Source organism: Bombina bombina, chromosome 1 (genome assembly GCF_027579735.1).
Source record: "Bombina bombina isolate aBomBom1 chromosome 1, aBomBom1.pri, whole genome shotgun sequence".
Taxonomy (NCBI): domain Eukaryota; kingdom Metazoa; phylum Chordata; class Amphibia; order Anura; family Bombinatoridae; genus Bombina; species Bombina bombina.
In genome coordinates, this window is record NC_069499.1 from 758,830,658 (window position 1) to 758,856,640 (window position 25,983).

The window sequence follows — 25,983 nt, forward strand, 5'->3', positions numbered from 1 at the left end:
ATGAAATCATCCTTCACAGTGAATATATTAAAGCGGACATGACCCCTACTAGTAACAAATTCATAGCTACAAAATGCATAACAAATATACAGATTATCATAGAAAAAAAATTTTCACAAAGTTTTTTTTTTACAAAAATTGATTAAAATCGTAATCTCTGTTCATCTCCTGAGGGGTTAATGCATCAAGTTTATGTATCTATAGCAATTCCCTCTTCAAGAGAGAGACTCCCTATTCTGACCCCTTCTAGGTGAGGGGGACATGGGATTTTTTAAGACCCCCACAAGCCGAAATAAATATGCAAAGTTATGAGAGATTGCTAAAGAAAACTGTCATATGAACTCCATGCCTCTATGATTGCAGAATATCAGAGCCAAGCGTATACCTCAGGGATTGAGACTGAGCACAAGACCTACGTTATTAGCAAATAGCAAAGAATATTGTATAAAATTTGAACAAATCCTCAAATGTTCCCTTGACATCATAGTACTGACTGTTAATTACCTGCAAAAAGCGATTGATGCACAACGCGATTAAATAAAACAGCTGGAGATCTCGCTGAAAGAACCCGGTAAAACTGGTGACATTGAAAAGATGATTAGTGAGACTAATAACAAAATTGCAGAGTTGCGCAAAGAAATGGAAGCTAAAAAGCACACCATTTTTTCGAGATGAACAAGATTACCAGAAAGGGGTCCGTATATCTATGGACTAAGGATCCAACCGGAAGAGAGAGGTAACTCTTCCGCTTTCCGCAGACTCTTCCAGAGACAGCCAAGATGGGGTAGTAATACCGAAACAACCTCTGATTCTTCATGGGGGGTATCTGATGCAAGGGTTGCAGAGGGGGACAGAGGCACTGCGCAGCAAAAACGCCATAGTAAGCAACATGCCACAACCAAGGTGAACGACACACTGCCGGAACCGCCAAATGTGATTAACATCTCGGGTATGACTTTAACTTCCGTGCTGGAAACCATATTAAAAAAAGGCTTCTCTTTTTGCAGGGACACTGTGGGGGACTTTGTCAAATTGGAACAAGACTTACATAGGTTCTTCAGAAATCGAAGTCCTTCTTTGTCAGAAATGTAAAACAGATGCGGGTTACTAATGATGCATCCACTAATGTGTTAAGTAAAGAGTTATCCATTAAGCACTTGGGTCTAAGAAATAAAAGTAAATTTACACCGCCTATATGTGATCCTAGTATTGACACCTTCATCACCTTGGTAAAAGGTGATGTGAAAAAGTTGCAATATAAAAACAGGGTTAAGAAGTGTAATAAGAGCCCTAATTTTTAAAAAAGTGAGAGTGAAGCTTTAACATGAATAAAGATGTTATTTTTAAGAAGGCGGACAAGGGTGGGGCGGCCATTATATTAGATAAATCTTACTATGTAGAGGAAATCTTATCACAATTATAAGAGAGTACAATATATGGTAAACTGCCTTATGATCCCTCACAACAAATTCTTAAATTAATTGTGAAAATCGTTTAAATTGGCTTTACTCATGGTGTTATCGATATGGACACCAAGATTTTTTTTATTAAATCTGAGTATGGTATACCCGTGTTTTTTTTTTTATTTATACACTTCCCAAAGTGCTTAAACCGCCTGGCCACCCCATAGTAGCAGGCACTGATTCTATATTCACTAATATTTTCATTTATTTGGACAAGGTGTTAAAGGGCCAGTAAACATAGAAAATAATGTTATATAATTCTGCACATTATATTAGTGCTAGCTTTATACAACCTAATATTGCCTGTGAACTTTTATTAAAAAAGAGTGTGTTCCAGACCCGCTCTACTGAGTGGGTCTGTTTTTTACACTGAGCGCATCTGGCCAGCTCTCTAGTCACAGCCCGGGTGGTGCTATATAGATGATGTCTTTAGCATTTGGTGGGGCGATGTTGGATCTCTTAAGACATTTGTACAAACATTAAATAACAATTCAAGGTTTATTAAATTTACGCTCACTTGGAGCGAAGAGAGTATCAATTTTTTGGATACAAACATAATGGTTATTTATACACAGATTTGTACCGTAAAGAGACTGATCGAAACACTCTTCTCCTCTACACTAGTGCATATCCTTCTACACTAAAACAGTCACTACCAAAGAGCCATCTCCTACGTGTGAGGAGAATAGTAAAAGATGAGAATTTGGTGCATAGTAGACTGGTGGAGGAAGGTTCACGTTTCCTAGAAAGGGGTTATCCTGTTGAGCTCATCAATAGTAATATAGAGGAGGTAAGAAAGACAACACTTAACGAGGCCCTTAAACTTACTGAGAGGAAAAATAAACAAGATATGATGGTTTTTGTTTCTGAATTCAACCCTTTAAGTCAAACTATCCAACATTTTATTAGACAGCATTGGCACATTTATAAGAGATTGTAATCCAGATATAGAGAAAGATTTTAGCAAATGTCCCAATGCCAGCCTATACCCGTTCTAACATGAGACAAATTGGTGAGAGCTGATATAGGTAGTCTTAAGAGAAATAAAACTGGCTATTTGGCAAGTCAAAAGAAGGGTTGTTTCCCTTGCTTGGGTTGCTCCAGCTGTGGCAGCTTAGTCAAGGGTGACAGTTTTTTCCATTCTTACACAGGCCAAAAATATGGAATCAATGGTTACTTTACTTGTAATGCTAGTTTTGTGATATACTTAATCAAATGCCCATGTGCTGAGATATGTATCAGCGAGACGACCCAAAGGGCATGGGATAGACTAGTGCAGCACAAATCTAGCATTTGGAGAAAAAATATGGAGGCACCTGTGGCATGCCACTTTTTGAAAGCGGGTCATTCAATTGCACAATTGAGGTTCCAAATTATAGATTGGGAACCTCCCCCTAGAAGGGGTCAGAATAGGGAGTCTCTCTTGAAGAGGGAATTGCTATGGATACATAAACTTGATGCATTAACCCCTAAGGGGATGAACAGAGATTACGATTTGAATACATTTTTGTAAAAAATACTTTGTGAAATGGTTGTTTTCTATGATAATCTGTATATTTGTTATGTGTTTTGTAGCTATGAATTTGTTACTAGTAGGGGTCATGTCCCCTTTAATATATTCACTGTGAAGGATGATGTCACAATAAGGTGGGAGGAGTTATACCGGAGTAAAGGTATTTAAGGTGTTGTACTGCATTACACTTTAGACATGACTTAGGGTTAACAGCCCGAAACGTAGTCTTGTTACTTTGTACCTACTCCTGATATAAGAAAATAAAGAAGCTACATTGATTTAATTGGTTGTGCTGCCTTTTCCTGGACTTTGACATTTTCCAAGGTATGCAGTAACCTTTGGCGTGCATACTTGTACTGTGTTGTTGCTGGATCTCATTGGGAAATATATGTAATTCTTAAAATGTAACAAAGGAAAATATGCATTGATTTTGTGAAATTTAAAATTTATTACATAAGGGCTAGTAAAAGTAAAAAAAAAAAATGCAAATCTAAATATCTAGTATAGTAACTGCTGTGCTTTTCTGGAAGAATACTATACAAGACCCTGGTCTTAGTGTCACCTACCACCATGAGACCTTTTTAAACTGCAATGTTCTTGTCCTACTTATTATACAGTCACAAAGGACCTTTATCAGCCACCTATCATCAGTCTCCAGTGTGCACCCAAAGCCAATCAGATACTCCTTTTTTTAAAGGCTTTTTAAGGGCAGGTAGAAGCACACATAGCCGCCCCCCCCCCCTGTATTTTATGGGAGGACCAAGCTCCCAGGCAGGGAATATGTCTGCTTAAGATCATGTTTTTCTTTGAGGGATTTTAAAATAATTTGACTTAATCAGTAGATAGGCAAATAAAGTAAAATTAAAACATTAATTGCTAATTTTATGCATTGATGGTGATGAATGTGTATAAACCCGGGCGACACTGGTGCCCTAAAATTAGGCCCTGCTGCTATGATTTGGAGCCCCAAGACAAACACTTTACCCTGCTGGCAGCCGATTATCGCTACAAGCCACACCTTGACTGTTTAATACAATGTAGCCCAGTTTTTCTGGTTCCTTTCTAGGCTGCATGGCTGAAAACTACAAGTCCCAGAATGTCATACGGCTTTCATGGGACTGATCGGGTATTGTAGAAGCACATTCGAGCAGTGAATACTGTTTGCAGCAGGGTGTAAAATAAATCGGTATCCTGCACTAAGTACCAGCCAGGCTCCCATACGGGGTGGATTTGCAAGAGCATCAGCTCCACAGGTTTATTTTGTACCCTGCTGCCAACAGTACTCACTGCTCCAATTTTCTTCCACAATACCGGACCTGTCCCTTGTTTGCCTCATCGAACTACTTAGCGCTCCTGTAACTGCTTTAAACCGCATGTCAGCAGCTACTCTCTGAACTTTGCTGGGGCAAACAGAACACCTCTTGCTTGCGGTGCAACACTGGTGATTAGTTGCCCATCACTATTAGTCTACACCGGCAGCACCTACTAATGCTTACGCACTGCTTTTCTCCAGAAGCTGAGAAGCTTGTCTGCGTGGGTGGGGACTTAGTTACTGTTATGGAGGGCAACAGTGGCTGCTTCTGAGGGTGGTAACTGGTGACCCTCTGATGCAGGGGAGTGTGTATCAAAAACTCCAGGCTTTATCCTTTAAAGCAGAAAGGTGTTATCCCTCCCTTTCAAGTCGGTACACAGAGATATGAGATTGGAACAAATTTTATTCACAAGCCCAATCACTTTAAAATATATTAGCCTTCAAATTTGAATCTTCATGTTGCTTTTGAAATTTACCAGTTTAAATGCAATGGGTGTAATGGCTGTACATCCCAATTTGGGCTCAATTACAAGTGGAGCTCTAAATTATTGCATGACGGCAAACATTTGCGGGCGCGATAATTACCCAGCCATTAGAAGTGGCTGGTTATTGCAACCTCGAGCTCACGGTAGCAATTAGCGCTCAGAATATTAACCAAAGATCTGATCTCTGGTTAATTTTTCTAAAAGTGCCCCAAATGCCCTCAAAATAGAGGGCATTATAGTTTTTTTTTTTATAATTAAAAACAACTGCACTAGGCAGTTTTGGGGGTCTAAAGTTGGTGGGAGTGGGGTGCCTTTACATTGCGGTCTATGGGAAATGTATGTTCGTGTAAATATATATGTATATGATTATATACATATATATTTGTGTATATACACACATTAACACATAAATATATATGTATATAAGCATATATATATATATTTACTAACTGCTGCCCATCAGTGCACTCCTTACCCTTTCTCTTTTACGGCATCAGAACGATGCTCCCATTGGAGCCTATGAAAGCATGGTCTCTCGTGAGCGCAATGCTTCCCGTGTTCGCATTGCTGTTAACTTGTAATACCAGCGCACATTAGCGTGCGCTGGTATTACACAGTGAAGCACTAATGTTGCTATCATGAAAGCGATATAAAGCGATCCACTTGTAATCTGGCCCTTTGTGGTTGGCAAAATCCCTGGTAGCAGAATTATTTATTTTGGAGTGTGCTGCAATGCTATATTAGGGTAATAAACCATTAGTTTTTCTTACCAACTAAAATCTTTGTGATTTGTGTGTGGGCAATTATCTTAAAACTAACAAATTTTTGCTTGCTTAAATTAAAGGACCAGTATATACAGTAGATTTGCATGATCAAAAGATAATGCAATAGCAGTCTGAACTTCAAATGAGTAGTTTCTGACAAATTTCAAGGTTATGTCTATTTCCACTCCTCCTGTATCATGTGACGGCCATCAGCCAATCACAAAGACATATAGGTTTATTCTGTGAGTTCTTGCACATGCTCAGTAGGAGCTGGTGACTCAAAAAGTGTAAATCTAAAAAGACTGTGCATATTGTGTTAATGAAAGTAAATTGGGAAGTTGTTAAAACCTGCATGCTCTATCTGAATCATCGGCTTAATTTTGACTTGAGTGTCCCTTTAAAGGTGCAAAAGCAGGTCATGGAGTAATATCTAAGATTTTTATTTAGATTTCTACATAGGAATTTTTTTGCTTAGTAGCCAGCGTATAACATAAAATTAAACCTATGCGATGAATACATTTTTACAATATGTGTGTGTGTGTATATATGTATGTAGAAGTGTAGGATTTCCAGATATATATTAAAATTTTCTTAGTTCTCTTGGTATCTTTATTTGAAAAAGCAGGAATGTTTTTTTATTTGAAAAAGCAGAACCCTGGATAGCACTTGCTGATTGGAGGCTACATTTAGTCACCAATCAGCAAGTGCTATCCAGGGTGCTGAACCAAAGATGGGCTGGCTCGTAATCTTACATTCCTGCATTCTCAAAGATACCAAGAGAACGAATAAAAATTTATAATAGGAGTAAATTAGAAAGTCGCTTAAAATTGCATGCTCTATATATGGGTTCAGTATCCCTTTAAAGGAGGAGAAAGAATGGAAGAAAAGCAGAGGTAATGGGGTGCAAGCAGAAATCGGGTTCTGGAAGAGAAGCACCCAGGTAGTGGTGGTAGAAGGATCAGACAAGAGTAGTCTGACAGAAGGAGAAAAGGCACAAAAGGCCAGATTCTCGAAAGCTTTAGACTTTACGATTTTATCTAATAAGATCAGCTTTGTGAGTAGGGTGTTCCTTGGGCAAGTCTAAAGGTTTCTCACATGTCTTGTATTTTCTAAGCATTTTACTCTTGCTTGTCATGCAGCGTTCTCGCCAAATAAAAACTGACAAATGTGTATCAAAATATGCAATGTACTTATTTCACTGATAGAGAAGGGTGTTATAAGCAAAGTGAACTGTATTTGCTAAAACAATGTTAAAGGGAAATGAAACCCATTTTTTTTTTTTCTTTCATGATTCAGATAGAGCATACAACTTTGTTATTTACTTCTATTATTTTTTTTCTTCATTCTCTTGGTATCTATCTTTTGTTGAAAAGCAGGGGCTTGGGAGTGTGCACATGTCTGGACCCCTATATGGCAGCAGTTTTATAAGACTGTTATCCATTTGCAGAGCACCAGATGGCAGCGCTATTTCCTGCCACTTAGTGCTCCAGATGCCTACCTAGGTATCTCTTCAACAAGGAATAACATGGGAAAGAAGCAAATTTGACAATAGAAGTAAATTAGAAACTTTTTTTTAAAATTGTACATTCTGTCTGAATCACAAAATAAATGTTTTGGGTTTCATATTCTTTTAATAGTGCCGGGCATAAGTCATTTCTATAAAGTGCAGTTGTTTATGTAAAATAATTTTTGCGTTGCAATAAAGATAACAAAGTAATATGAAATAACAGAATAATGAATAGGGTGCTAATGGGGTTTATGGCAGGTGAGCAGCAGTGCCTGACACTCCTAGTAAACAGGATATGAAAGCCACATGGAACAGTTTAACAATGTGCTTCTTTTGCCTGTGGAATGCAGCTTATTGATCTGCTTTTATTTCACAGGAAAATTAGGGCGTAGAGGACATTTCACTGGTAAAGTTAAACAGGCACTAAACGCTCAGTTTCTCTTTACTATTTATTTAAAGGGATGTGGGAGACATAATTCTTTCAATTAAAGTATAGTATAAAAAAAATATTCAATTATCTACCTTTTTTAAACTTAAACCCTTTTCTATGAGAGCATACTGAGGTAGGCTCAGTAGTGTGTGAACTTCCTGAGTATAATATGGTAGCATCATTTGTAACCGTATAATACATATAGGGCTCTTTCCTGAACCTAATAGGGATGTGCAGATCCTTTGTGAGCATCGGAATGCGCAAGTAAGCAGCTGCTTGTGCCCTTCGGAAATTTTCGTAGCTAGGTTGATTCCTGTAAAAGTTCCCCACTCTAAGATGTGTGCAAATACAGATCTTAGAGGGGGGATCTTTTACAGGAATCAATCAGCTACGAAAATATCCGAAGGGAATGAACGGCTGCTTAATTGCGCATTCCGATGCTCACAAAGGATCCAAATTTTATTATTATTTTATTATTATTATTATACTTTTATTTATAAAGCGCCAACATATTCCGCAGCGCTGTCCATGGATACAATTCATTTAAATAAAATACAAGACTTGTAAGAGACAGGACAAAATTTACAAACAGATACAGGAGGGATTGAGGGTCCTATTCCTGTGGGAATTTACAATCTAGAAGGGTAGGAGGTTGAGAAACAGAAGGTGAGGACTGCAAGATTTGTAAAGATGTTAATACAGAGTTAGATGAGGGAAATGCTAGGTATGTGAAGTTAATTTATTATTGAGTTGGGTGGTAGGCTTCACTAAACAGAAAAGTCTTCAGGGAGCATTGACAGATTAGGGCAAAGCCTGACAGCACGAGGGAGAGTGTTATAGAGGGTAGGTACTGTACGAAAGAAGTCCTGCAGTCTAGCATGAGAAGAGGTGATAGTTGTGGATGCAAGGAGCAGGTCATTGTTGGATCTTAGTGGATGGGCTGGAGTATACTTGTGTATTAGAGAGGATAGGTAGAGGGGAGTGGTGTTGGTGAGAGCTTTGTACATACATAGGAGCTAAGTTTCAACAAAAGATAACAAAAGCCAAATGTATGGTTTGATAGCAGAAGTAAATCTTGATTTTTTTTTTTTAATGTTGTATCCACTATCTGAATAATGAAGGCTCAAAAAGGACATTTACCCCCCCCCCCCCACACACACACACACACAAGATTCAGATAGAACATACCATTTTAAACAACTTTCCAATTTACCTATATTATCAAATTGCCCTTGTTTTCTTGATATGCTTTGTTGAAAAGCAGGAATGGTATCTTTTCAACAACGGATAACATGAGAATGAAGCAAATTTGATAATAGAAGTAAATTGGAACCTTTTTTTTTAAATTATATTCTCTATCTGAATCAGCCACAGAGTAGCAAAGCACTACTGGGAACTGGCTGAACACATCTGGTGAGCAAATGACAAGAGGCGTATGCGTGTAGCTGCCATCTCTTAGAATTGCATGATCTATCTGAGCCATGAAAGTTTTTCATTTTGACTTTCATGTCACTTTTTAAATATGTGGTTCAGACAAAGAAAACTTATTTAGTATTCTTTTAATGGTAGTAATAAAAGGTAAAACGGTTTTAAAGGTTGTCAAACATATTGCTTCAAACCGTAATGTGCCTGCTTGCTAGTTCTGTATCCTCACTTGTTCACTTAATTTGGTTTGTTCTTTTCTGATCATACAGGGACAAAATGTATAAGCCATCTTGCAGAAGAGAAAAAAATGAAATATGCATTGTTGTACTTCACACGTTTATTGAGCTCCGTAGCAGACTGCCTTACTTGTGCAAATGCTGTACTGAATCAGACTCTCCAAATATCCTGCATCCCACGCAATAAGCCCAACTTCCGTCATGATCATTGTTCATAAACACTCTCAGTAGAGTTTCAAATCCTGTTTTGTACAATAAGAAAAACAATCTGAAAAAAATATTTTAGTAAAGTCTTTTTTATCCAAGATGGGTTTTTTTAATTATGCTGAATGGCATTTTTTGTTATTTTTTATACATTTAATACAATATATTTTTTTGCATCTTTTGCTGGTACTTTATAATCTGTGTAAAACATTTGTGGTACATGATGTAGATTACTAGTTGTAGTTAGTATACGTTGATTGATGCTGGCAAGTAGGTGATGGTGAAAGCTAGAGAAACCAGTCTTGAGTATTTATAATGGCTAGAAAATGACAGCTCTTACTGGAGAGAGTGAGAGATATGACCTACATTCCCCTTAGTGACACACACTCAGATCCACCTCTTGTATATGTGGGCAGGAGAGAATAACCTAAAGACTGGTCGGTGCAGCTGGTTCAGTAGAGACACCAGCAAGACGCTGCTTCCTCAGTTAGCAGCCCTGATACTTTGCTCAGAACGTAGCTCACTCAGGATTTAATTCAGCTGGCTACTGTCAAATGATGCTTTGGCTTCAGTAATGGATTAACACCTGGATACTGGATCAAAATAAGACAACGTTTCTAGTGGATGTCACAAGGTGCTGGCAAAAAGATAGCTTGAAGACGGCATACTATCTAGTGAGGAGGGTGCCTGTTTCTATTTAGGCAACGTGACTACTTTTCATGTATGTACAGCTTTTGAATTTTAAGTTGTCGTCTATGCATGTCTATTAGTGTTTCTTCACTATCTAACAATCTAACACTATCATTTTATTTGTTTGCCTGTCTTTCATTGTCTGCATTTCTATCCATCATGTATTTATTGTTATCAAGAGGTTAAAGGGACATTGTACACATTTTTTTTTTTTGCATAAATGATTGTAGATGATCCATTTATATAGCCCATCTGGGGGTGTTATTTATTTAGTCTACAGACTCCAGCTTGTGTAATGGGTCTCTTCATATGCAGGGGGGGAAGGTCTGCTCTTCTTGCTTTCCCAGACCCTTTCAGTGGGTGTTCCTGCCTAACTGCATTAACAGTACTAAACTGGGAGCTTCTAAGGTTTTATGCTGTATTTTTATATTTGTGTCTGTGCATATTCTTCTTTATAGTAGTGTCTATTGCATGCAGTTATATGGAAATTGGTGTATACTGTACCTTTTAAATAACTTTGTGAAAACTGTGTAATGCAGCAGTAATTTTAAATTCTTTATTGCTTGTATAGTAAATCTCTAGTGTGTGGGAATTATTTTGCAGTCAAGGAGTGAACCCATAATTGTGTGTTCTGGCAGTCAATGGCTTAAATCACTGTTAAGTGTGTTTTGCAATAGTAATTGAACTCCCTGATTGCTAGTATGTGCTATATACAATTTATGGGGTTTAACCACTGTTGCATTTGTGCCACTGGTAATCGATGGATTCATTTGATGCTTCCCCCCCTCCCTTTTGTTTTTCTTCTTTATAGCAACTAAGGGGTTAAATCACTGCTTTGAGTGATATGGGTTTTCATGGGATTAAATAACTGGAGACACAGACTAAATAGATCTTTAAAATTGCACAAATATTTTAGGCACGTGTCCAAGAGTGAAAAAATTATTGGAGCCAAGGCTTCTGAGGCTATATATTGGCCCAAATTCACTAATAACTCTTTCTCCTGTATCCCCAAAATGTTTTACCTAATTTTGTTATCCTGTAGATACTATTCACAAAAACAGAACACGTATGCTTGGTTCAGTAGTTTTATTGATTCTGTGTTTTTTATTTCTTGTTGTCTACTGTATTTATAAAGGCTAAGGAGTCGATTTATGAAACAGCGGATGCTGCTTCCGACCCACTATGCTTCAGTTCTGCCTGAAGCGGAAGTTAAGAAGCAGCGGTCCTAAGACCGCTGCTCCTTAACTCGTCCGCCACCTCTAAGGTGGCGGACAGCAATCAGCCCGATCGGATGCGATTGGGTTGATTCACACCCCCTGCTAGCGGCTGATTGGCCGCAAATCTGCAGGGGGTGGTATTGCACCAGCAGTTCACCGATGTGCGGTGGACATGATGCGCTACATTGTATCATGTCCGTCCGCACAATAATAAATTGACCCCTAAGAGTTCTTTTTTGACTTCTGAAATATTTGGATGAGTTTTATGTTTGCCGACCCTGGCCTATAGTATGCAATTTTATTATAATAAGGATACATTTTGTTAAATAGAAAGTAAAGTCAAAATTAAACTTTCACATAATTTACTTTTATCATTGAACTTGCTTTGTTCTCTTGATATTTTTTTCAAAGGCTAAACCTAGGTAGGCTGTTTTTTTAAGCCCTTGAAGGCCGCCTCTTATCTCAGGGCATTTTATTTGCTTTTCACAGCTAGAAAGTGCTAGTTTGTGTGTGCCTTATGGATAACATTGTGCTCACTCCCTTGCTAAGGTGCATGCCTGTCAAAAGAACTGAGATAAGGGGGCAGTCTATAGAGACTTAATACAAGGTAATCACAGAGGTAAAAAGTTTATTAATATAACATTGTTGGTTATGCAGAACTGGGCAATAGTAAATAAAGGGATTATCTATCTTTTTAAACAATAAAACAATTCAAGTAGACTGACTCTTTAACCCAATTTTTTTCTTTCATGATACAGAGAGAGCATGCAACTTGCTAATTTACGTCTCAATTTTTTTCCTTCGTTTTCTTTGTATCGTGTGTGTTTTTTTCGCTCAAAAGCAGTGACGTATTCTTAGGGGCCAGCCCATTTCTGAAGCACTATATGGCAGCACAAAGAATAAAACGAAGCAAATGTTGATAATAGAAATCCATTTAAAAGTTTGTTTAAAATTGTATGCTCTGTCTGAATCGCAAAAAGAAAATGTGATATGTTAACTTGCATAGAGTGTTTAATTCAGTATTGCAAAATATCAGGGCTGGCTTTGTAAAATGAATATGTTCCTTTATTAACTTCCCTAGGCAAAACCAGGATGGTCAGCAGCAGTTCCAGCAAAGACCTTTCAATTACCACAGTCCCACTTCGTCTCTCACCTCACTGGGATCTATAAGTCTGTTACAGTCACCTCTCCCATCTGGAATGTCTCCTTCACAACAGCAGCTTCCATCTCCCAGCCATGGTGACTTCTTCTCTGGGCCACCACGCTCTCAGCACCATCCAATTTCCAACCAGTACCACCAAGGAGACCTGTATCGTATGTCTCAGTCTTACGCAGGGCAACAACAACAGCAGCAGCAGCAAGTACAAATAGACTCAGGCTTGTCCAGGCCGCCTCCTCTTCCCTCTCCTTATTCACAATTACAGGGAGACCCCTTTGCCATTGTTTCGCGGGCACAGCAGATGGTCGCCGTTTTGTCAGAAGAGAACAGATCATTGCGTCAGGAGCTGGAGGGATGTTATGACAAAGTTGCAAGATTCCAGAAAGTATGTTCCTTTATGTTTAACCACATTTATGTTATGTTTTGGAAATGACCCAGTGAACATTTTATATAGATGCACACACAATCTCATGGGATCCTGTATTGTTACCTTTGTAACCTCTACCAAACCTTTATCACATGTAGTGTATTCTTCATTGTGGAGCTTTTCACATGTAGAGCTGTCTTAATCGGCCAATTAGCAGTAATACAACAGTATCAGGTTTTGCTGATTCAAATTAAACACTTTGGGACTTCCCTTACTATATATCGAGGGATCTTTCTGGTTACTCATAATACAAGTGCGCTTACAGAGACCATGCCTTGCTCCTGCACCACTTTGATTTAAAAGAATGCATTTCTATAAAAATTAAGATTACCTGGAAAACTAGATGATAGGGCATTTTTGTCTGAGCATAAAGCAGAGTTCTAATGCAGAATGTCACCCCCCCCCCATCCTTAAACTAGGGCAACAAGGGTGACGTTCATCTTTCAGTTAAGCCCCTATATCCTTAAAGGGACAGTCTACCATAGAATTGTTATTGTTTTAAAAGATAGATAATCCCTTTATTACCCATTCCCCAGTTTTGCACAACCAACACAGTTATATTAATATACTTTTTACCTCTGTGATTACCTTGTATCTAGGAACCTTCTTCCAGCCCCCTGATCACATGACGGTGACTGTTTATTATCTATTGTCTTGCATTTAGCATTGTTTTGTGCTAAATCTTAAATAACCCCCTGTGCCTGTACACAGTGTTATCTATATGGCCCACATGTACTTTCTGTCTCTTTGTGTTGAAAAGAGATTTAAAAAGCATGTGATAAGAGGCAGCCCTCAAAGGCTTAGAAATTAGCATATGAGCCTACCTATGTTTAGTTTAAAGGGACAGTCAAGGCCAAAAAAAACTTTTATTTTTCAAATAGGGCATGTAATTTTAAACAACTTTCCAATTTACTTTTATCAACAATTTTGCTTTGTTCTCTTGGTATTCTAGTTGAGAGCAAACCTAGAAAGGCTCATATGATAATTTCTAAGCCCTTGAAGGCCGCCTCTAATCACATGCTTTTGTATTTGCTTTTCACAGCAGGGGAGAGTAGTTCAGGTAAACCATATAGATAGCATTGTGATCACGCCCGTGAGTTGTGGCAGACACTGCACTAATTGGCTAAACTGCAAGTCAATAGATAATAACTAAAAGTCATGTGATTAGGGGCGGTCAGAAGATGCTTAGATACAAGATAGTCACAGCAGTAAAAAGTGTATTAATATAACTGTGTTGGTTATGCAAAACTGGGGAATGGGTAATAAAGGGATTATCTATCTTTTTAAACAACAAAAATTCTGGTGTTGACTGTCCCTTTAAACTAAGAATACCAAGAGAAAAAAGAAAATTTGATGATAAAAGTAAATTGGAAAGTTGATTAAAATTACAAGTCCTATCTGAATAATGAAAGTTTAATTAATACTAGACTGTCCCTTTAAGTCAGCTAAAGCCAAACACATCACTCATATAGAGGTTGTTGCTCTTATTTGCTCTCCTTCAACCCTAGCACCCTAAGGCACCAAAATGGGACACGTTTCCAGAGCCCTCTTTTAAAATATTAGAGTCTCTTCTTTCAGATGAGGGTTCAGATGACTTCAGGTGATCACCATGGCAATTACTATCTGGTGTATGAATATGGAACAAAATCATAGGTGGGTAGGAGACGGCCTATATTTCACCAGCCAAAAAATATAAAGGCAATTTTTTCTTTTTTTTTTAAACAAGTTTATTATGTGTTTATCCAGGAGTCAGATGATGCACACCTTTGGTCTTGTTTTGGGGAGTGTGGTGACACCGTCACAATATAAATATATAATGAGACAAACCAATAAAGGGTTTCAAATCCTAATAGGTGTCAAGTGACTTCCCTAGTAATAACAATTGTGTAGCAGAAAATGCCGGCCTTGTTTTGTTGTTGGTGTAAGGCTAACACATTTGCAGGTATACAGATAATTGGATGGGAGAACTTAGAAATACTTTATGTACAATATTTTTTGTGCAAGTATTTTGTTTAGTTATTATAATAATCATTATTTGATTTTTTCACTTACCTGTTAAGTTTAGCTATTGGATGGGGACTTAAAGGGCTATAATAGGTTAAAAATGACATGCTCTAATTTCAACAAAGGGGTTGCACAGTTTTAATACCAGTCAGGACCCACAGAGCACTGCTGGTCCTGAGAAGAAACCGCTCCTGTTCCTTTCAGCAGTGCTAGTCACATGACTCAAATGTGGAACTAGTGCTGCTGATTGGATTAGCAGCAGTTTCTGCTTGGGACCAGCAGTGCTTCTACTATGTGTTTAACTCCTTTTGCTGGGTTTAAACACACATCAATGCAGGTAGGTAGTCCTCTAGTTAGAGCATGTTATTTTTTGGTTATTATGCCCCATTTAATTTTAAGTTACTCATTGTCTACAAAGGTTGAGAGACAAAAAAAGTTTTGTTGGAAAACAAACCTAGAATCCTAAATTTTTGTGTTTTTTGGGAGTTAATGCTAAACTTGAAACTCTTATTTCTGATATATATAGATTACAATGACTAAAATCATTTTGTACATGTATACTATAGAATGTGACAAACCAAAAAAATTTAAAAATTCATTTTTATTTTTTTTGGGTTGGGGGATATTTCTGCAATCCAGGGCTATTTACTAACAGTGCTAAGCAAGATATGGGGGGGGGGGAAACAAAGCAAAAAAAACCAAGATATGATAGTTACCGAAAAGTGCTGAAGTTTAGTTTTAAATGCAGAAAGTGTAAAACACTTAAAGGGACACTGAACCCAAATTTTTTCTTTTGTGATTCAGATAGAGCATGAAATTTTAAGCAACTTTCTAATTTACCCCTATTATCATATGTTCTTTATTCTCTTGGTATCTTTATTTGAAATGCAAGAATGTAAGTTTAGATGCCGGCCCATTTTTGGTGAACAACCTAGGTTGTCCTTGCTGATTGGTGGATAAATTCATCCACCAATCAAAAACTACTGTCCAGAGTGCTGAACCAAGAAAAAAGCTTAGATGCCTTCTTTTTTATATAAAGATAGCAAGAGAATGAAGAAACATTGATAATAGGAGTAAATTAGAAAGTTGCTTAAAATTGCATGCTCTATCTGAATCATGAAATATTTTTTTGGGTTCAGTGTCCCTTTAATAGCTTCAGTACATGGCTGTAATATAGCTCAGCATTGCAGGGATTAAACTTGTTTGAGTGCAGAATAGAAAAGAGTAAAATTCTTTTTCAATGGGTCAGTGACAAATTACGTATTAAGTTTACGTAAAACAAGGTGATTTTTAAAAGTCTGTCTTTTGAAATGTCTGCTTTCTAGAGCAACCTAATTAGTTGCTGATAAATATTAGTGTCTGACTTCCTGTGAGTGTGGGAGGAGCTTGCTGAATTCCAATGGAAATCCTTATAATTAGATCAGACCAATTAAATACAAAGCTGCTAGTTCATACTGTAAGGCTAATGTCACATCTCCCAGTTACGTGGAATGCTCCTGCATGTGGTCCTAGGATATTAGTTTAATAATAAGTACATGAATTACATTGCTAAATGCATTTCTTTCCAGACTGGGCCTATCTTCTGAAATAAACTAAGATAGGATCAGTGTTTGGGCAGTGGAGACCGTACATCCACATGGAAGAATTGGTTACTCTGCTCTTTAAGAAATACAAGGCTATTGTTCATAGGTGTTTGTTTTTATTTGGAAATACTTGCTGATTATGGTTGACGGGCTACCAGTACTGTTATTTCTGAGGAAGTACATGGCTGTGCATACTCAGGATCTTTATTGTGCTTTTCAGATGGAAATGGAAATCCAGAGGGTCTCTGAAGCGTATGAAAACCTAGTGAAATCCTCATCTAAGAGAGAGGCGTTAGAGAAAGCTATGAGGAGTAAGCTTGAAGGAGAGATTCGGAGAATGCATGATTTTAACAGGGACCTGAGAGGTGAGGAATGTATTACTAACATTTTCTAATTAATAGGCTCAGAATCAGCAATGCACTGCTGGGAGCTATCAAATTATTGGTGGCTATACACATATGCTTTGCGTCATTCGTTCACCAGATGTGTTCAGCTAGCTCTCAGTAGTGCATTGCTGATCTGGAGCACATGGCTATACGCAACCAACAGTGTAATTATAAAAAATTCTAACACATTAGAGATTTTTTTTTGTCCTCTTGCGTGTTCTTATATCTTCTAAAAACCATGTGCAATCATAACACATTCAGCTTTCAACAAGATAAAAAAGAAAATAAGTTTTTGTGCACTCATTTTTCTCCTATGTACCAACCTCTCTCTAGTGTTATCATATTTCCTGTTCAATTTAATAAGTTATTCTATCATTTATGTGATTGTAACTTTGCCTATACATTGACTCATAATATAGCAGAATTTACATTTTGTTTCTTTACCCTTTATAAAAACACATTGTCACGTACATTTTTGAGCCATGATAAAGTACCCTGAGTAAAGTTCAATTAGAGTTTCTCTAATGGATATTAGTGTGTCTCTTTAAGTGTTAATGTTTATATACATCAAGTGTGAGAATGCAGGGTGTAGACATGGATTTACTATTGCAAGCGTTGGTGTTGGGGCGATTGCCCTTATGACACTATAGCTCAGGTATTCTGCCCGCCCTGGTTCTATACAGATAGATGGGAGTTTTCAAAATTAGCTGACCCCTCCCTTCAGGGTAACAACTTGCCTTAGGGTGTGAAGGGATGTTCAGACATTCATTAAATCATTGGCAATCTTTCTGTGAATAAGATAATTTAGTAGTGAGACATAGCAGCTAACAGTAAATGAGATCTGCACATACATACTCTTTAGGATTGCTTGTGAAAAATGCAAATGACAAGGCTGCAATATGGGTTTTTGGAAATGCTATTTTAAGGGACATTCTAGACGTGTTTTATGTATGCATTGTACATATCCGTAGTTAAAGGGATATTCCGGTCAAAATTTAACTGCACATAGATGAATTACATCTATGAATAGAAACATATTTGCAATATACATGTATTGGCAAAAATGCTTCTAGTAAAAGTTATCACTGCTTAAGTGTTAACATTTTTCTCTGCACGTGCATGTGTAGCATAGCTAGATATTCTCAGTGCACCAGCATTTTAAATATTGTAGCTGCTCAGGGCACCAGTGGGGCTTGTATCATGTCAGCAATCAACAAATTGAGTCATTACCAGATTGTACAAGCACCTTAGACTCTCTAAGCAAGTGCTGTGTTTTAAAATGCTGGTGCACGGTGCATGCTTAAATACACATTTGAAACAGTTATAGCTTTTATTAGAAGTATTTTTGCTAATACATGTATGCTATAAAAATGCTTCTATTCAAAACTGAAATGCACCTGTGTGGCTGGAATTTTGGCTGGAATGTCCCTTTAACTACTGAATTGCAATAGATCTGCATACAAATAAATGCTTTAAAAGCATTTAAAACTGTCATTTGCAAAAATCTGTGTATTGTCCACCTAATGAACTATTTAAAAAGTCTGGTGAGTTTGTTTCTTATCTCTGTCCCGTCCGTCTGTGTCTATCATCTGTGTGTTTGTCCTCTGTTTGGGCCAGATTATCAAAAACTTGCTGGCATTAAAAAAAATTTTTTAAGCAGTTTGAACATAATTACAATCTATCAGCGATTTGCTCATGAAAAGCTTTCAAACCATATTGGTAGCCAAGTGACCACAATATTCTAATTTTTATTTGTAAAATCCCTGTTGATGCAAGTAAGTGTTCAACTGAAAATGCTTTTTCATATATTAAGTACCTGTTTTTGAAATAAAAACTAGGTCTTCTGAAACTGAAACCTACAATAGACCATTCACACCTCTTAAGGTTACAGGAAAGGTCCATTGATTAACCTCTTTGTTAACTCTGCAAGGGAAATGCTCATTTGCTTGTGTGCAAAGGACTTATAATATCTTCTTTTACTGTAAATCATGAACCCCCCGCCTTGTAACATTGTATCTGCCTAAAAGACCCTTAGAGTGGTGGTAAAATGTAATGGTCTTTCAACCACTAACCTGAATCTATGGACTAAATTAAAAGGACTTTAAGCACATAATCGCATCAAAACCATTAATTAAACATCCATTTATTTTATTTATTTTGTGCATTTTTTCTACTAAAAAAGTGCTTTAACCATTTAGTGCCAAATGGCTAGTACAGCTATTGGATAAGAGATGGAAACGTCGCCTCCATGAAAAAAAAAATTAGTTTTGCGGTGGGTGGCCAGAGTATATACAGTATATATTTTTTGTAGTACTATGCCCAAAATAAAGGTATTTTTTAAGCTCTTACTCATATCACAATTATGAATTAAGGTCCTATATTAGAATGTATGTGTCTCTCCTTCACATGCAGACCCGTAGCAAGATAAACAGCTCTCAGGCTAAAAATGTGCCTTTATAAAATTATTTGAGTTAACCTTCCTTTACAGACAAAAAGTCTTAGATCATATCATCAGAACGGACAGCTTTAGATCTTCGGGCTCTTAGTGAGATAAATGACTCTCAAGCTAGAATCTATTATTTTACATTTCTTTGAAGGACCTAGGAGTACTGAAGAGACTTAGGGCTAGATTTATCAAGCCCCTGCGGCAGCAAGTTCTCACAAGAACTTGCTTGCCGCGATTTATCAAGCAGCAGTCACCAGACCGCTGTTTCCCTAACATCTTCTCCACCTCTATGGTGGCGAAATTAAATCTCCTCGGTCGAGTCCGACTGAGGAGATTGACAGCTCCTGCCCGCGCGTGATTGGCTGTGCGCGGGCAGGGGGCGGGATTGCACGCGAGCGCAAAATTGCGCTCGTGTGCAATGTTAATTACCTGCGAGTAATTTCGCCCCGCCACAGGCGAGCTGAGGCGTACAGGGGCGCGTATACACCCCTGTACACCTCAGCATTGATAAATCTAGCCCTAAGGACAGTTTGATTAAAAAATGTTCTCCCCTTTAGTCTGTTCCCAATTATCCACTTTATCTGCTGGAGTGTATTAAATTGTTTACAAGTATTTCCATTACCCTTATATTGGCATTTGAAATAGTTGATTTAGCCTGTGGTATCCCCACCTATCCTGAAAGTTTTTGGCCTTAAGGCCAAGCTGTGTAAACACAGCCAGTAGAAGAAATTACACTCCAAGTGGGGTTTAGAAGAGATACGGTAATAAAATATGAATGTTTCATTGTTCTCTCCAAGTATTGGTGATTGGTTTACAGACAGATATAAGATAAAGAAGCAGGTATATGTACACAATGTGATAAAGGAATGAGATTTAATTACACCTACAAGCTCAACCCATTTTATTAGGTTATGGCTTCAAAACACAAAATCAGCTAATTCATTTAAACACAAATAAACCTTAGAAGCAAATATCATACATTTTATACTCTGCAGTTGGTAAACAATTTTATAGTTTACTGTCCCTTTAATTTCACCTTACTAGTGAATTCGGCCCATAGGGCTGTGGGAACCAAAACATGCAGTTCAGTGTTTCATTTTTAACAGAGCTTTATTAACAATCACAGTAAATGGCAGTAAATAAGATTTGGTTCTTTGGAAGAAAATGTTTTCACATTGACTAAGGTTTTGAGGACAAAACATACTAAGATGTCTTCCAGCCTCTTCCACTTAATCAACCTCTTTGAAATTAGTGACCACAACATTCCTGAATTGGATTTAGGAACGTTATGTCATTTACATCACATGATAGTATGACTTTTCAGTTACTTAACACAAAAAATTCACTGACAGTAAATGTTTAACATCTCTGCATTGCATTCTTTCCTGGCAGAACGCATGGAAACGGCAAATAAACAGCTGGCAGCCAAGGAACTGGAGGGCACCGAAGACAATAGAAATACCATATCTCAGCTTCTAGCTCAGAGTAAGTTCCTAGCAATGAAACTACACAAACTAAAGTCCATTTTTTTATCCCCCCACTTTTTTCATTCTTTCTGATATTTTATCTGTTTTTAAAGTCAATTTCACAAGCATTTAAAGGAGCATTCTGTTTAGAGTAATGCTGATTCATTAGACCAGTTTATAAGTACGTTAAAGGGGCATTGATTTGTTTTCTTTGTATCCTTTGTTGAAGGAACAGCAATGCATTAGGTATGCCAATGACAAGAGTTATATATGTGTAGTCACCAATCAGCAGCTAGCTCCTAGTAGTGAATTGCTTCTCCCGAGCATATCTAGGCTTGTTGTTGTGTGTGTTTTTTTTTAATAAAGAACAAAGCAAATTAGATAATAGCAGTAAATTGGAAAGTTGTTTACAATGGCTCTATTTGAACCATAGAAGAAAAAAAGGATTTCATATCACTTAACTCTTGTTGCTTTGTGTTTCACCCCTGTTTATGAGCAGTACTTTGCCAGTGAGCCAATTAGGAGCAGCATACATGGGTAGCTGCCAGTGCCAGTCACCTGTTTCCGCAGTTGTCTGCGGGGTTAACCACATAGCTGCCAATGAACATTCATATAATAATAACATAAGAAGTGCATTTTATTATTATATTAGAATATTGTCATGATTAAAGGGACATCAAATAGTAAGAAAATGCTAAATATAATGATGCATTTAAACAAAAAATTAGGTTAAGAATATTGCATAGATGGTTTTTAAATATGTAGATGTATTTTAAAATATATATTGAAGAAGCAAATGTAAGATTTTAGTGTGTATATATAGAGTAATTTATTAGGGTTTAGTTCCCTTTTACATTTTTTTTAAAAAAAAAATTCCACACAACCATCATTTATGCGTTATATGTACTTGGTAGAAGAGTTTTTAAATTAAGGAAACATAGGTTTCAAACATGGTAGCACCCATTACTTTATAGAAACTCGGGTGAATTGGAAAGCCCACAATTTTCTGAGTTAAATTATAGGTGAAGGGGACAGAATAAATAATGAAAGTATATTGTAACAATTTTACCACATTTTATGTTACAATTTAAAGGGTCTTTTTAACATTGCACCTAATTTCCTGTTTTCCCTTATCAGCTGTGTAATAAAATCCTGCAAACACTGTCCTATTGAGTAATTTCCAAAGAAACTGTTGGTGTAAACTCAACTGGTTATTTAAAGAAACAAATGTATTTACATATTTTCTTTGGGAGTTTTTTTTTTTTTTTTTTTTTTCTTCACACCGTTTTCCTTCCTTTTTTGTGAAATGGACAAAAATGTCCCCTATGACTTATTCCTTGTTGGGGATAAAAAATATTACCTGAGAATTACTTATTTGATAGGTATACATATAAATATTTTACCATATATGAAGCTTGATAATATTTTCCTTTTTTTTTTTTTTTTTTTTTTTTTTTTATATAAAGGGATATAAAGCTGCACTAATGTTAGTCCATGAAATCCTATTCTTACAAATGGGAATTACATCACCTGGCCACCAAAAGAAGGCAAAGACACCCCAACCAGAACATTCAACTATCCCTCCCACTTCCCGTTCCTTCCCAGTAGGTCTTTGCTGGATTGGATTCCATTACTTCGACTGTCGCTGGAGGAAAGAGAGCTTTCCTTCCTTAGGGCAAGAAGTCCAGATCGAAAGGCAAGTCAGTGGGACGTTTTCGGTCCTTTCATCAGAATAAGTCACAGAGGAATTCTTTAATCTAAACCTTGGAAACCAAATCCAGTATGGAACAAAGACCAGCAATCCAAAAAGTCAGACCCTGATTCCAAGCCTGCATGAAGGGGCGTATCCCCCGAGCTAGAGTCATCTCCAGTAGGGTGCAGACTAAGGCTTTTTCAGAGGCTCTGTGCCCAATTTGTACAGGGTAATTTGGTTCAGGATATCGTTTCTCATCCATACAGAATAGGTTTCTGGGCCCGATCTCCAAGAGGCAGGTTTCTTTTGTCCCAGATTTTAAGAAGGCCAAAGAGACTGGCTTTTCTTCAGTGCATTTCAGATCTTTAGACCACGGTGTGGTTGTTCCAGTTCCCTCAGAAGAAAGGGGTCTTAAATGTTTTTGATGTTCCAAAGAAGGAAGGAACCTTTTCGTCCTATTCTGGATTTCAAATGTCTAAACAAATTCTTGAGGGTACCCACATTCAAAATGGAAGCAATCAGATCTATTCTCCCTCTCATCCTCCAGGGTCAATTTATGACTACAGTGAACTTGAAGGATGTGTATCTTCACTTCCCAATCCATTGAGACCATCATCAGTATCTGGAGAAACATTTTTTAGCAGTGGTCAGGCGGTCACTCTCAGAGAGAACTTACTTTCTTATCTTTTGGAGTCATGGTTGGAAGATAAATCTAGAGTGCATCAGACAAGAGTGAGTTTTCTGGGAGTGATTTATAGATTCAATGGCTATGAAAAGTTTCCTTACAGAACGCAAGGTCAAATTCCAATCAGCATGTCAGTGTCTTCGGTCTACGCCTTATCCTTCAGTAACTCAGTGTATGGAGGTAGTGGGGCTCATGGTGGCAGCATCAGATACTATGCCGTTTGCTTGCTTTCATTTGCGACCTCTACAGTTGTGCATGCTACAACAATGGAATGGAGATCATTTTGTTTTTTTTCTCAGGTGATAAATCTGAATCATGTCATCAGGGAATCCCTATCCTGGTGGCTGGCGCCGAGCCTGTGGTTAGGGGGATGCGTTTCATTAGTTGTCCTGGGAAATAACTACAGACGCAAGTCTCTCTGGCTGAAGTGTCCCTGCCCATAAACATTCTGGAACTCATAGCCATCTTCAATGCCCTGCTGGCATGGCCCTAACTGAGTTCGGTCTGCTCTATTTGATTCTAGTTGGACAACGTCACTGCAGTGCCATATGTCAACCATCCGTTCTCTAGCGATGAAGGAGGTGACTCGCATTCTGACCTGGGCAGAGAGTCACTAATGTCTGATTTCTGCAATTCACATTCCAGGAGTGGAGAACTGGGACTATCTAAGTTCGACAGGCTCTCCACTCTGGGGAATGGTCTCTCAATCAGCAGGTATTCCACCAGTTCGTCCTTCAGTGTGGTTCACCAGAGGTTATATATATCGACAATAGAGAAGTGACCAACCTGTGAACTCACAATAACATAGTAGCTTGTTCTATGGCTAGTTACCACCCCAGGTACAGCCTCTTTTTGCTCAAAATGTGCTTTTCACAGAGAAGAACTTTCCTGTAGCATATCAGTCTCATCCTGACTAAACTGTGCAGTCCAGTCCCAAAAATACCAGGCAATCCTTTTCTGAATATTTCTCTCGTTCAGAGAGGGATTGCCTGGTATTTTAGGACTGGACTGCACTGTTTGGTCAGGATCAGGCTGATATACTACTGGAAAGTTATTCTCTGTGAAAGGCTTGTGTTGAGCAAAAAGAGGTTGCTCTGCCATAGAACAAGCTATACTATTGTTTGTTCCCAGGCTGAATGCTATATATGTGAAATATTAATATTTCATGTCTGTTAGAAAATATGATCGGGTTTGTGCGCAAGTAGGGTGTTATCTCCCCGCTTTTCTCGCTCCATTGTAGTATATGGGAGAATACGTTAATGCAATAAAGATATTGTGACTTCGGATTTTTGCACGTGAGCGAAAACTTTTTACTTTGAATTTGTTATAAGCGCAATATCCGGCATGATCAAAAACCTAAAATCGAGCGCAGTTAGCGCGTGAGCGATAATTAGCGCTCCACTAGTAATCTAGTCCACAGTCAGCAGTGAAGAAGGGATTTTCTACAGGTCTGGAGCTGAACACTTACACTGAGCCAATCAGCAACAGCATTTGTGTGTAACCATCAATCTTTGGCTGTGTTCAGTTGAGGATTTAGTTATGAGTTAGAGCATGTAATGTTATCATTAGCAACGCTTTAATGCTATGTGTTTAACTCCTGCAAAGTGGTTAAACACATGTTAAAAGTCAATAGAGCTCTGCTAGTCCTGAGTGTAAACTGCTGCTGACCAATCACCTGCGCTAGTCATTTAAAGGGACAGTCTAGTCCAAAACAAACTTTCATTATTCAGATAGGACATGTCATTTTTTTTTCCAATTTACTTCTATCACCAATTTTGCTTTGTTCTCTTGATATTCTTAGTTGAAAGCTAAATCTAGGAGGTTCATATGCTAATTTCTAAGCCCTTGAAGGCCGCCTCTTAGCTCAGGGCATTTTGACAGTTTTTCACCACTAGAGGGTGTTAGTTCATGTGTTTCATATTGAAAACACTGTGCTCACGCACGTGGAGTTCCTAGGAGCCCGCACTGATTGGCGAAAATGCAAGTCTGTCAAAAGTACTGAAATAAGGGGCAGTTTGCAGAGGCTTAGATACAAGATAATCAGAGGTAAAAATTGTATTAATATAACTCTGTTGGTTATGTAAAACTAGAGAATGGGTAATAAAGGAATTATCTATCTTTTAAAAAATAGTCTGGTGTAGTCTGTCCCTTTAACTCAGCAGTTTCCGCTCTGTACCAGCAGAGCGGTAGTTAAACACACAGCATTACAGCATCACTAGTGTAAAAATGACATGCCCATATCTGTTTATAGCATGTAATCTTAACACTATAATGGCCCATTAAACGCATAGGTAAGTAGTGCACTAAGAAAATGCTGTAATTGTAATTGCATTTTTTATTTTCTCCATCACCAAACCTCAATACAGACAAAACAGGTAACATCACTCTTAAGGTTGTGGTTGTTTCATTAACATTTCCTTTTTAATAACTTGTTAGTCTCTGCATTCTTTCCCACAAACATTTTGCTATGTGCCCTACTTATTCATGGTGGTAACATTTCACTTTTTTATATAATTGAAGTCTTGACACTTGATTTCTGGTTAGGTCACTCTCACTCATCTAAATTGTTTGTTACTCAGCACCAGGTCATTGAACTGTGTCACTAATTGTACTTAATTGTACTATTCACTGTTAAAGAGAGAGAGAGAGTAGTAATGTGAAGTAAAAATGATTGCAGATATATAATGTCTACTGTTTGTAAAATGAACATTTATCTACCTTTATGATTGTGAGAGAGATTCAATAAAGACTCTGTATGCAATTATAATTTGCTTCAAATTATTATATATTGTTTATAACATAGTGCAATATTGTTATAAACAATATATAATAATTTGAAGCAAATTATATGAAATACTGTGTCTTTAATGGAAATACATGATACATGG

At 37.6% G+C, this 25,983-nt stretch overlaps 1 protein-coding gene across 2 annotated transcripts in view; it reads left to right on the forward strand.

Annotated features, from left to right (window-relative positions):
- AMOT (angiomotin) overlaps positions 1 to 25,983 on the forward strand; it is a 125,086-nt gene that overhangs the window by 63,390 nt on the left and 35,713 nt on the right. For both annotated transcript variants that reach the window (XM_053699325.1, XM_053699324.1), the window contains exons 4-6: positions 12,328 to 12,790; positions 16,640 to 16,784; positions 20,644 to 20,736. In XM_053699325.1, the coding sequence (XP_053555300.1) occupies positions 12,328 to 12,790; positions 16,640 to 16,784; positions 20,644 to 20,736 (701 nt within the window). The remainder of the gene's footprint in view (positions 1 to 12,327; positions 12,791 to 16,639; positions 16,785 to 20,643; positions 20,737 to 25,983) is intronic.